The sequence below is a fragment of the Ovis aries genome, chromosome 20 (assembly GCF_016772045.2).
Source record: "Ovis aries strain OAR_USU_Benz2616 breed Rambouillet chromosome 20, ARS-UI_Ramb_v3.0, whole genome shotgun sequence".
In the NCBI taxonomy this organism is placed as follows: Eukaryota; Metazoa; Chordata; class Mammalia; order Artiodactyla; family Bovidae; genus Ovis; species Ovis aries.
Window position 1 is genome coordinate 14,366,283 of NC_056073.1, and position 13,316 is coordinate 14,379,598.

Sequence of the window (13,316 nt, forward strand, 5' to 3'; positions counted from 1 at the left end):
TTGCGGCAGCCCCGGCTCACCTGTAAATCAGTACCTCATCGTCGGAGCAGTTGTACTGCAGCTGGTACATTTTCACCCGCGGGGCAGACTTGCTGACCGACCACTTGACCAGGGCCGAGGTGGTGGTCACGTCGGACACCAGCACAGCCCGTTCCGGGGGGCTTTTGGGAGGCTCCCCGCCCCCACTTCCTCCACCTCCGCGGCTGGTCTTGCTGGAGCCGGTGATGTCGGAGAGGCGGGACTTGGGGGGCGCCGCCCGGCTGGTGCTGTTGCTGAGGTGCGGCAGCTGGACGATGGAGACCTCCACCGTGGCCGTGGCCTCCCCGGCGGCGTTGGCGGCGATGCAGGTGAAGGCGCCGCTGTCCTGAGACGTGGTGATGAGGATGTCCAGGGTGCCGTTGTCATACACGGCGGTCCTGGAGGAGTTCCCCACCAGGCGGTCATCGGGGGCCACCCAGTGGATAAGGGGGCTGGGGTCCCCGATGGCCTTGCACTTGAGCGTGGCTGCCTGGCCCTCCAGGACAAGCAGCTTGTGCGTGTGCTGGGTGATGAGCGGCGGTTCGCACACAAACTCCTCCTCGCGCACGTGCCAGAAGTAGCGGCCCTTGAGGCTGCCCGGTGAGCCGCAAGTCTCCAGGTCGTCGTCCCGCTCCAGCCTGCGGAGCCAGAGAAGCTCGCAGTTACAGTGCAGCGGGTTGCCCCCGAAACTAAAAGACAGGGGTGGGGCGAAGGGCGTGGCGGTCAGAGCCGAGGCCTGGGAGCGGGCGAAGATGGGGTCCGGGGGCAGCTTCTGCAGCCGGTTGGAGGTGAGGTCCAGGCGGGCCAGTTTCTGCAGGTCGGCGAAGGTGCCCTCGGCGATGTGGTCCAGCAGGTTGTGGTCGAGGCTCAGCTGGTGCAGGTTGATCATGCGCCGCACAGAGCCCCAGGGCAGCCCGTGGAGGTTGTTGTAGGAGAGGTCCAAGTCCTCCAGCGTCAGCAGGAAGTCCTCGAAGGCCTCGTCCGCGATGCCGCCCAGCTGGTTGTTGTTCACGATGAGATGCTGCAGGTTGACCAGGCCCCGCAGCGTGTCCTCCCCCAGGCTGGGCAGCCGGTTGCTGTCGAGGTGCAGGGAGCGCAGGCTCTCCAGGTCCAGGAAGGAGAAGGGCTGGATGTGACTGATGGTGTTCCTGGACAGGGTCAGGTCCACCAGCCCCGTCATGTTGGCGAAGTCCTGGCGGCCGATGTGGATGATGAAATTGCCGCCCAGACGCAGCTCCACTGTCCGCCGATCGATGTCTGGAGGCACAAAGAGTAGCCCCTTGGAGGGGCACAGGGTCCCCAGTGACTCAGACAGGTTCTGACAGACGCAGTACTTGGGACAGGCGTCGACCACAGCAAACGCCATGCCAAACGCCAGCAGGCCGCCAAGCAGGGTCTCCATGGTCTGGTCACTCAGGCCGTGGTGCCTGGAAGAGAGGGACACAAGGTCAGGGTCAGGAGGCGACTTCCTAACGCCTTCTCCCGCAGCACCCTCTCCCACACCTACCAGGTGCCCTAGGGAGCAGTGGAGAATGGCATCAGCTCATGCAGGAGTGATCTCTTCTAGCAATCCTGCCGATCACGGTTCTAATGTTTCCTTTCTCCTTAGCTCTTATCGCCTTGGAACAGCCTACTTGATTTACTTATTAATTATGTCTATGGAATATTTTCTATCTCCCCAACTGGAATGTCAGTTCCAGGAGGGCAGGCGCTTTTGTCTGTTCTGTTCATTGCTCTAATCACTTCCCAGGTGGCTCAGCGGTAAAGAATCTGCCTGCCAATGCAGGAGACCCAGTCCCTGGGTTGGGAAGATCCCCTTGAGATGGAAATGACAGCCCGCTCCAATATTCTTGCCCGGGGAAATCCCATGGACAAGGGAGCCTGGCGGGCTGCAGTCCTTGGGGGTCACAAAGAGTCGGACACGACTTGGTGACTGAACAACAACAGTGTGTCTAGCACAGTGCTTGGAACACAGTAGGTGTGCAATACTTGTTGGATGCATGGATGGATGGGTAATTCCATACCAGTGGTTTGTCTAGTAATCTTTGGATTTGAAACATACATTATAGCAGCCTTTTGAAGCGGTTTTGCCTTCTTAACTGGATTAGGCTCACTGTGAAATCAGATCAGACCAGCATTCCCTAAGAACGAGAAGGTGGACAAGGAGAGAGCTGTCCCTGGGAGTCAGGGTAAGTGGGGAGCTGCCTTTGGATAAATTCTTTATCATAGAGAATCCACAGAGTGGGTAAGTCTCTGGGAGCTTAGGGGAGTGAGGAAGGGGGTGGGATGGGAAACCAAGGCACAGACTTCTGAGCACTCAGTATGTACTGGTCCCCTGCCCAGATCTTCGTATACATCACCTCATCTGGGCTTTGGGAGCACCCTTCACAGGGAAGGACTTATCACTGTATATAGATGAGGACTTGTCCGCAGCCTAAGAACCTCCTTCAGATCCTTATGAAAAAGTCACTTTCTCTCGGAGGCCTTACCCTCTGTGCACATTCCTCTTCCTTGCTCTGCTTTCACCTTGGAATTGATCGCTATCTACCTTACTGTACATTTCATCTATGTGTCTTGTTATTGTTTGTCTTCTTAAATGACAACACAGCTCCAAACAGTTGGGACTTGTCTTTAATTCACCACTGAATAAAAGGCTTAAAGCACCGCCTGGCACATAGAATGTGCTTTTGCAAGAATGGCTATCCAGGGAAGGAAGGGATGGGGCTTTGGTTCAGGTCTTTGAACCTTCAAATCTTATAGTTTTCTCACTATTCCATGTTGCACGCAGTGTGGCTCTATTTACGTGGTGCTAAAAACTTCCACAGAGCTGGACTTTTAGAAAATTATCCACACTGGTTTTGTTGCATCACGCAGACCAGCACCTCTCAATTTGCCTTCTAGGAGTGTGAATTGGGTTCTACAGGAAGACTCCTAAGGCCAGTGAATTGGGAAGTACAGCCCTCTCTTACTCTTGTGAAAGCTCCCTACGCACTAGCAAGTTCAGAAGGGTTGAGAAATTCTGTGGCAGTAAAGAAATTTGGATTAATGTTTAATTCCGTGTGGCTTCTTTTTTTAGTTAAATATACTCCTTTTTTGCATAACAACTATTAATATCTTGAGAAAGCAGAGCTCCATTGCTCTGTTTGAGGAGCACAGATGCAGACAACTAGCTGATACCAAAAAAAAAAAAAAACCAAAAACAAGATATATAGTAAATTTAAAAACCCATTCTAAATTAATTTAGAATAATTAACATATTTGTCAGAGTCTATCTTCTATGAAATATGAGACATCTCTTTATATAGCAAGACTTTTTTTTACATCTCAGTAAATATTTATGGTTTTCTAAAAAAAAAATGCTTTGTAAATAAAAAAACCTATTCCAGTTGAATATTACTTTACTGTGAAGATTTGAATTCCATCATTGTATCTCTTTAAAGGTAAATCTACTGCCTGAGATCCTTTAGGGCTAGAAACTTACTCTACATTTCATCTGTAGGATTAGTCCTGAATAACACTGTCTAATAGAAATGTACCATGAGCCATAAATGTAATTTTAAATTACATACATATTAAATTACATTTAAATTATACAGCCATATTTAAAAAGTGAAAAGAAACAAGTGAAATCAATTTTGATCAGGTATTTAATTTAGCCTACTGTATCTAAAATATTATTTCAATGTGTAATCAATACAAACAATTATGAATGAGGTGTGTAGAAATCTTTTTTATTTGTACTAAGTCTTCAAAATCTAAGAGTATTTAATACTTAGAGAACATTTCAAGTGCTCAGTAGCCTTATGTGGCTATAGGCTTCCAAACTGGACAGCACCATTAGAGCAGGGGTTAGCTAACTGTATTCCAAGGGCCAAATATAGCCTGCCACCTGTAGTTGTAAATAAAGTTTTATTAGAACACGGCCTTGCACACATCTGCATATTGTCTATGGCTCTTTTTTTCATGCTACAATGGTGGGAGTAAGTAGTTGCAACAGATAGAATGGGGCCAGCAAAGCCTAAAATATTTATTGTCTTGCCATTTACCTCTGTTCCACAGAATATCTCTCCTTTTCATCTTCATTATGGTTACCCTCATTGAAAGTCTTTGTCAACATGCCTAATTCCATGCAACTCTACTCTGAAGTCCCATGAGCAACTGCCCACCTTGCCAGTCCCTGCTCTCACTGACCTCTTCCAGGAAAGGTACCAGCCTTCTCTGACCCTGGTACCACCAGGCACATCCACCCCAGAGGTGTCTGCCTGCCACTTTCTCAACATGCAAATATGTCTGACCTTCTAGATTCACACTTAACTTTGTCCTAATAACACAAACAGGAATCTTCTCCATCTACATTGACCTTCTTCTTATCTTTTTGGCATAAGAACAAGTCTTTGCAAGAGCTGGTTCTGCCCAGTTTTTCACTTTACTTCTCCCAACCCTCTCTCCCTTTGCTCTTCTTGCTCCAACTACATTCAACCTCTTTCACTTATAAATGCCAGGCTGCTCTTCCTCTGGGACTTCCTCCTTGCTCTGGTCTCTCCCTGGCTTCTCTCCCACCTCCACTCCTGGCTAACCAAACTCCTAGTCCACCTCTAGGCTACTGCTCCAGGAAGCCTCTCCAAAACCTAGACCAAAACAGACCCTTCTGCTATTTGCCTCTTAGTACCCTATACTCAAAAAACCTAGACAGCATATTAAAAAGCAGAGACATTACTTTGCCAACAAAGGTCCGTCTAGTTAAGGCTATGGTTTTTCCAGTGGTCATGTATAGATGTGAGAGTTGGACCATAAGGAAGGCTGAGTGCCAAGAACTGATGCTTTTGAACTGTGGTGTTGGAGAAGACTCTTGAGAGTCCCTTGGACTGCAAGGAGATCCACCCATCCATCCTAAAGGAGACCAATCCTGAGTATTCATTGGAAGGACTGATACTGAAGCTGAAGCTCCAACACTTTGGCCACCTGATGCGAAGATCTGACTCATTAGAACAGACCCTGATGCTGAGAAAGAATGAAGGCAGGAGGAGAAGGGGACGACAGAGGATGAAATGGTTGGAGGGCATCACCAACTCGATGGACTTGAGTTTGAGCAAGCTGTGGGAGATGGTAAAGGACAGGGAAGCCTGGCATGCTGCAGTCACAAAGAGTCGGACATGGCTGAGCGACTGAACGACAGTAACAACCCTCTACTTGTCCTATGTATCACTCACCACCCTTACATAGTTCCTTCATCACTTACATGTCTGCCTTCCTAGACCGGAAACTCCACGAAGCAGGGAATGTATCTATCATGTCCACCTGTCACTGTATCTTAGCACCAATACCACACCCACCTCATAGTAAGTTGCCCAATCATGACTGCTCACTGCAGTCATGGAATATGCCTCTGGCCACTGCGTCTGCTCAAGGAGAGGTGAGAGGTATCCCCTATACTCACGGGGGACACAGGGACAGTGACAGCCACACCCAGGAATGAATGAATGAGTGAATGAACCATGGTGCTGAGCCCAGTGAATTTCTGGCGTTGTCACTGTGTTCTGAGTTCTGTATCAACACTGGCCAGAGCCAACACTCACTTGGCTAATCAGCTGAGAAGACCATCTTTGTGGGGTGGCCTGGTCACACAGAAGCTTCAGAAGCATCTTCTGCCAGTCATCTGCTATGCTCTCCAGGTTGGCTCACTGCGGTCATGGAATATGCCTTTGGCCACTGCATGTGCTCAAGGAGAGGTGAGAGGTATCCCCTATACTCACGGGGGACACAGGGACAGCGACAGCCACACCCAGGATGTCCCGTGCTAGTTAAACTGGAGGGGGCTGCGTGCCTGCGTGCATGTATGTATGTGCCTGTGTGTGTTTATGGAGGAAGGGGGCAGGCTTTGAGAAAGGCATCCTCCTCATGAGCTCTTGTCACACTGCATTTTCTTTTTCTTTTAAATTTTTTATTTTGTATTGGGAGTGTAGCTGATTAACAGTGTCGTGACAGTTTCAGGTGGATGGCGAAGGGACTCAGTCATACATATACATGTATCCGTTCTCCCCCAAACTCCCCTCCCATCCAGGCTACCACATAACATTGAGCAGAATTCCTTGTGCTATACAGTAGGACCCTGTTGGTTATCCATTTGCAATACAGCAGTGTGTACATGCCCATTCCAAACTCCCTAACTATCCCTTCCTCCCCCCCTTCCCCTCCGGCAACCATCAACCCTGCATTTTTGGAGGCTCGGCAGCACTTCCCAGTGTCTCCCCCTCATAGCGCACACAGCAAATGGTAATAAGCACTGTCAGATACATGCGAGTGCAGGGCCGAGGCTGCTGGTGGCCTGTGGGGGGCATCTTCCACTGCCCCTCCAGATCCTCTCTCCACCCTCTCCAGCCCTGCCCTGTGTCCTGGAAGGCTCACCAGTATGGCAACACCCGTGTCACAGGGACTGACTGCCCTGTCCCACGGCATCCGTGTGCCTTTCAGTCCTGCCTCCATCGGCTGCCCTCTGGGGGAGCGTGGCAAAGCACCAGCAAGCAGGAAAGATATGGACGCTTTGGGATGCATGGAGCCCATGGTTTCAAACAGTTTTGTCCTTGCAAATTATGCTAAACAAACCACAGTTTTTTTTAAAAAAAGTTTGTTGAGGATTAACAAACGTCTAATGAATTCAAATCAATGACATAATAGAGCTGGGTAAATATATTTTAAGTAATCAGCATGGAAGATTACTGACAGAGAAGTGACTATTGAATCTTAATTAAAATTGTATTCTGAGAACTGTCACTTAATATATTACTCTCATAGCCAACAAAAAGCAGCTTAAACCCCAAGTTGGGAGGGAGGTGAGAGGAACAGGGTGAATAACAGGCAATTAGTGCGCACCCTAGGGGGCAGAGGGCTCTCTCCTTTGAGAAGGGATTTTAGCAAATGCTAGAAGGAGCAACCCAGGTCCCTCTTAGCATCTCGGAATGATGTAGGTGGTGAGGGGACCACGGAGGGGTGGAGATTAGGAGTAGAAGGCTGGTATCAGGAACAAAGAAGCCGATGAAAGCAGGCAGGAGGGGCCATAGGATTATTTGTGGGCAAAGCTGAGAGAGGTGCGTGGAGATCTGAAGGAGGCTGTGAAACGGATGCTGGTATCAAATGTCAGAATCAGCCTTCATGGGAAGAATCCATCTGCAAGGGAGCCAGACCCTGTCTGCTCAGAATGTCTATGAGCCAGGACTGGGGGAGGGGAGCGGTGAGTCGGGAAAGTTGCCAGAGAAACAGAGGCGATGAGCTGAAGAGGAAGAGAAACAGTCTCCTCTGGACCTGCAGTGCCTGAGAAAATCAGCACGTCTCTAGGAGTTTACCCAGGGTAGGAACGGCATCTCCTCTCTCCTTCCCTAGGTTTGCACTTGGTTTTCACAACTCTGCAAGGTGAGTGCTAAGGCTGGTCCAATGGTGCTCTTGTGTAATTAGAAAGGGGTGTCCTCACTGGCGGAGAAGGCAATGGCAACCCACTCCAGTACTCTTGCCTGGAAAATCCCATGGACGGAGGAGCCTGGTGGGCTGCAGTCCGTGGGGTCGCTAAAAGTGGGACACAACTGAGCGACATCACTTTCACTTTTCACTTTCACGCATTGGAGAAGGAAATGGCAACCCACTCCAGTGTTCTCGCCTGGAGAATCCCAGGGACGGGGGAGCCTGGTGGGCTGCCGTCTGTGGGGTCGCACACGACGGAAGCGACTTAGCAGCAGCAGCAGCAATCCCCACTGGGCATGTGGAGAGCTCCTTAGCCGAACAGGTTTGTCCAGTGAGTAACCTGCCCTACCATACCTGACGACCTGAGTATTGCTACCCCTATTTTAACCACCAGGAAGGTTCAAAGAGATTTGGACCTGCCCAAACTCTCCCAGCTCCCCCGAGAAGAACCACGGTTTGAACTCGGGAGAGTCTAGCTCCGGGCCGCCCTAATAGTAGAAGAGGAGAGAGAAGAACCTGACAGAGAAGAGACACTCCAGAGGCTTCCACGTGCCTGGTGTACATAGAAACTGGCTGCCTCTACTATGAGATTGCTTAGTAACCTGGGACGGCCCAGCTGTTCAGCTAAATTTGGGCACTTGTGTTTCCTGCTTGGGGAGGGGCCTAGAAGGAACGCTGGTGTTCTCAGAAGCTGAGGCTTCATTGGCTCAGGAGGACCCACCTGTCAGGCCCAACGGTAGTGAGTCACTCACGCACACACATACACAGCGCTTGTACACGATTAAGTGTACTGGCAATGAATTTAGAGTTATGGAACAAGGCTGGTGGTTTGCACAGAATCTCCAGATGGGATTTTACATTTAAAACAAAAGGGAAAAAAGAAAGATGAGGACAGAAAGGGGAACGCTAAGGGACATGGCAGGCAAGGTGGCGTAAAATGAAAGTTCCCCTTCCTTCACTTGATGTGGAGACCACAGACTTCCCTCCCCCACCTCCCCCAGCCCCTGGGCCTTGCTTCCCCGTCAGAACCACCTCAAGCTGTTCCAGACAGAAGAGGCAACATTTAGCAGATGGCTGGCACGATATATGTGATATCTCTCCACCCTGATTTCCATTTAAAAGATACCTTAGCAACTAGCCGAGGAGCCACCCGCCCCTGAAGCCTGTAAATCAAGTAAGATGCCTGTCTCTGCTTCAGGTAAAAAGAAATGGCCCCTCCAGGGTGCTCCAGGCTGATGGGAAAGTGTGAATTAGTAAGAGTGGGAGGGGTTTGAATCTGCTAGGAGAGGCAGCCGCCTGCGTTTTGCCCTCACCGAGAGCTGGTTGCTCTCCATAAATCACACCACTCAAGACAAGCTCTGAAGGGACAGACTCTGGAGCCAGGGGACGAAAAGAGGAAACTTGATTTCTAGACATGGGCTTCCAGAAGACGCTGCTTCTCTGGTCTAGGAGTTGCCAGGTGGTGACCCTGCCCCCATCCTGGGGTGTGGTTCCAGTTGGACACTTCCAGCCCTGCCCTTGCCCCATCTTCCAGGCCCACTACCTTCCAGGCCCACTACCTTCCAGGCCCTCCAGAAGTAACAGTTTGGGGCTTCTTCTAAGGGTAAGAAAAATAAGTTAGTATCAGAGAACTGGTATTCCCCATTCCCCTCTCTGATGCTGCCTTGTATAGGAATCCTTCTAGAACCTTGAGAAAGAAGGGAGGGTGCAAGTTCAATTAATGTGTTGGAGAGGGAGACAGCTCCTGACTTCAGAGATCTCTCAGTCTGATGGAGGAGGCATAGTCTTTGACCTCATGCTAAGTTGCTTCAGTTATGTCTGACTCTGCAACCCCATGGACTATAGCCTAATGAGCTCCTCTGTCCTTGGGATTCTCCAGGCAAGAATACTGGAGTGGGTTCCCATGCCCTCCTCCAGGGGATCTTCCTGACCCAGGGATTGAACCTGCATCTCTTATGTCTCTTGCAATGGCAAGCAGGTTCTTTACCACTGGCGCCACCTGGGAAGCCCAGTCTTTGACATCAGGCAGCTTCAATTTTGATATTGGAGTTACAGCTTCTAGTTTGAAGAAAGAGAAGGAGAAAGAGAGACAGAGAGAGAGAGGCAGAAAAAGCCAAATCCCCAAGGGATCCCTCTGCCCTTGGAAGGTCCAAGTTCCATGGCTGCAGAAAGACACTCACACAGGATGGGCAAAAACATTCCCTGTGCTGTCCCCAGGCAAAGCCACAGAGACAGAAACCACATCCTGAATCCCAGGACTGCTTCATAACCTAGCTGCAAAGAGTGGTCTTAGATAGCAGAGGTAACAGGAAAGAAAAGGGGAAATGGAATCTAAAACATCCGAGGGCAGATTGAGCCCACTTAGAGTCTGTGGAAACTTCCATTGTGCAAGGTAAGCAGTTGTTACGGTAAGTAAGTTATTGAGCTCAGAAGTGCTTCCTCTCTGTTCTGGGTGACAGCGCTCTGCCTCCGTGTTAAAGCATCCCCGGTAGCTTTTATTGTATTGCCGTGTAATTATGTGTTTCCCTGCCTTCTACCTCATTCACCTGGGAACCTCTTCTTGGCAGGGACTGTATTTTGTTTAGTTCTGAATCCCCAGTAGCAAGGCCAGTGCCTAGCACAGAGCAAGTACCAGGGACGTTTGAAGAGAGAAGGGATGAGTGACCAAATGAGTGGGTCGATGAGTGCTCCAGCGTACCCCTTGGCACCTTTGACACTCTGTTCGTGCCCTCTTGCTGCAGGAGTGTGCTCACTCCCATCTGGGGCAGGCCAGGCAGGCTGGGGCAAATTCATGCCCTGGAGAGCAGACCCCAACCAAGGCCAGCAGCGGGGATGAAGGATAAACCCCTCAACTTCCTCACTGGTTGGGTGGGATGACTCCAAAGCACATTCTGTGCAGTCTCCTTCAGGTCCCCAGTGAGAGTGATCCCTGGCGGCCCTTCGCAGTGACCTGCCTCCTGCACAGCCTGTCCTGGCTGTGTCCCCCTCCTCATCTCATCTTCTTCCTTTTTTCCCATCTTCCTTTTTTCTGAGAACCCTGCCATCACGGGCTGAATAAACCACTTAAGCTCAAATCCTTGTTTCAAATCCATTTCTGGGGAATCCAGCCCAGGGGACACTTAATTATAACTCTCAGGATTTAAGGCACCCACTGAGCCTGGACCATTGGGAATAAAACAAAAAATTGATCGAAAACCCATGTACATTCTTTCAAAGACTAACACAAACAGGCCACTCGCTGAAGGAAAGGGACTTTTAGTTGTCATGCGAATGGTTGGTATTGAGAGTTGAATGGAAAAATGTCTTCTACCCAATGTAGTCACAACCGGGGTTGTGGAACACAAGTCCTGCTTTGTCTTGAGACCTCTGTGAGCCAATATGCAGATGAGTGTTTGTGCGCGGTGAGTGTTTATGTGTGAATGAAGAAGACCTGTGAACGGAGGGGTGTGGTGTGAGTGGAGAGGTGTGTGTGTGTGTGAAGAAGCGGGCGTGTCTGACTGAATGTGCCTTTGTGTGTGAGAGAGGGGGCGTCGCATGAATGGAGGTGATGACTGAGAGGACTGTGTGCTTGGTGAATGGAGGGCTGTGTGGGTGAAAGAGGGCCTGGTTTCACGAATGAAGGCCGGGATGTGAATGAGGCTGTCTGCGAGTAGAGGGTGTGTGAGGGACGGGAGGCGAGCTTATTCGTTCGGCTTTGATAGGGACAAATACTGTTTTGTGGGCGTGTTGTCAACTACGAATGCATTAATCTCCATGGTTGCCTGTGATCTGGGCCTGCTTAGGGGACACAGACAGCCCACAGGGCTGGCAGCTCTCAGCAGCAGTTTAGGCGCCGGCCTTCCTCCCCGTATCCCCCTGTCAGCGTCCCCTCCGGCCCTCAGGTGTGAGGGTGGGGGGCTCTGGTTCCCCCCAGAGATTTTGTGCTTTTATTCAGTCATGACTTTCAAGACTCTCTTTCTCTGTGATACTCCCGACCCCATTTCAAGCATCTTTTCGATTCTGTCACCTGAAGCCTCAAGCAAGGCTTCAGCTCTCGGAACCTGGGTGGGCTGCTTCCTTCTTAGCTCGGAGGTGGAGCGCGGAGAATGTGGATACACAGGGCTGCACTTCTAGTCAGTCCAGCCTTTCAGTCCCAGCTCTCTCTCCCAAGGACTTCTCCAGCAGATTCACATCCAGTGACCCAGTCTGTCATTTCAGCCCTTTCATTCTCTGCTCTAAATCACAGAGCATCCCCAGTTCACTGACTCACCAGCACCACCCTCAAGTACCCCTAGCTTCTCCCTAGTCCCCACACTCGGGGGAGCAACCTGAGTGTGTGGTCCCCTCTAGGACCTTGGTGATGAAGGGAGCAGTGGGGTGGATAATTCAAAGCGGCAGATAATCCAAAACTCATTTCCATTTGGCTGGGGAATGTTCACTCTATGATTTACTCTCCTCATTATGTTTGGCTCTGGCTAAAATTAAAATTGGCTTTTCTTCTTCAAGCCACCCAGGCTATAGTGTAGGCAATGGTGGAACAGCCCTGAAGTTTAGTCCAGCTAGAGAACTTAATTACAGGCTAACATCTGACTAGGATATCAGCCTTGAAGGTCAATAGAAGTAGGGGTTGGATTTCACTAAGCAGACTGGGGCTCCCTGAGGCAGGGCTGTGTCTCCTCTCAGACTGGGGCTCCCTGAGGCAGGGCTGTGTCTAGCATCTGCCTACAGTTCTTCCTTCAGGATGAGGATTATTAGCAGTGTCCTCCTGCTCCTCACAGCCCCCTCTCCTCTCCCCATCCTGGGAAGCCGAGGCGAGGGCCCGACCTCCCTGAAGCAGCCCTTCCCGCAAGTCCACAGCTGGGCCTCATCAGGGGCTGCTCGCCAGCATTATATCATGAGAGCTCACAGGCTGCTCTGAGAAGGACGCTGTCTCATTGCCCGGGCCTGTGGTTATTACCCTTCCTTGTTATTGCGCCTTTGGTACAACATCAAGCATAGCATGTTTAATCTTGGACTCCTAATAACACCTCTGATTATTAAAATAAAAAGAATTTAGGCAATCAAATTGGCTTGATGGGAGTTTATTTGGTTATTTGTGGGTAGCAGGGAGGGGGCTGCTGCGATGGGGGACGCAGTTACAGGCAAGGATTCCCACATTGCCACCTCCAATGTCAGGTCTTTAATTGGCCTTGGGACAGAATCCTCATCACAGGTTGGCCAACCTAGACTCACAAGGTGACACACGAAAGCAAGAGGACTTTTCAGGACTTTACAGTCGGGGCTACCTTTGCTAACCCTAACCCCACAAATTCCCTCAGCAGACATAAGTCTTGAGAAAAAGTCTCACTAGAGAAAAGGCCTGCGAGCCTGTCCTGTGCCGAATGCCCCAGCCGAGCAGCACTAAAGGGGTAGGAGGGGCGGTGAGGCAGGGCTGTCCAGCCCTTCACGGGGGGTGGTGGTCTGGGATGCCAGGCCTGTGTGTCCTCTCCACCTCTGCGTGAACTCCTCCTCACTGTCCAGGTCTAGCGCTAGCCCCTGAGGCTCCTCCCACTTTGTGAACAGTGTCCTCTGTGCCTGCCCATTTCTGAACAGAAGGGATAGGGAGACATCAGTCAGGGGGGAACAGAATCGCAGGTGTACCTGAGAGACGCGTCATGAAGGGACTGTTTACAGAGGTATGGGCAGGGTTAGATGCGAGTTGGATCCCTGGGTTGGGAAGATCCCCTGGAGAAGAGAATGGCAATCCCTCCAGCACTCTTGCCTGGAAAATCCCATGGACAGAGGAGCCTGGCAGGCTATAGTCCATGAGGTTGCAAAGAGTTGGACACGACTGAAGCATGCATGTATGGGCAGGGTTAAGGAAACCC

General features: G+C 50.6%; 1 protein-coding gene across 2 annotated transcripts in view; it reads right to left on the minus strand.

Annotated features, from left to right (window-relative positions):
* The window catches only part of LRFN2 (leucine rich repeat and fibronectin type III domain containing 2), a 208,455-nt gene that overhangs the window by 51,304 nt on the left and 143,835 nt on the right, over window positions 1-13,316 (minus strand). For both annotated transcript variants that reach the window (XM_060403600.1, XM_027958915.3), the window contains exon 2: window positions 21-1,445. In XM_060403600.1, the coding sequence (XP_060259583.1) occupies window positions 21-1,420 (1,400 nt within the window). In that variant the 5' untranslated portion in view covers window positions 1,421-1,445. The remainder of the gene's footprint in view (window positions 1-20; window positions 1,446-13,316) is intronic.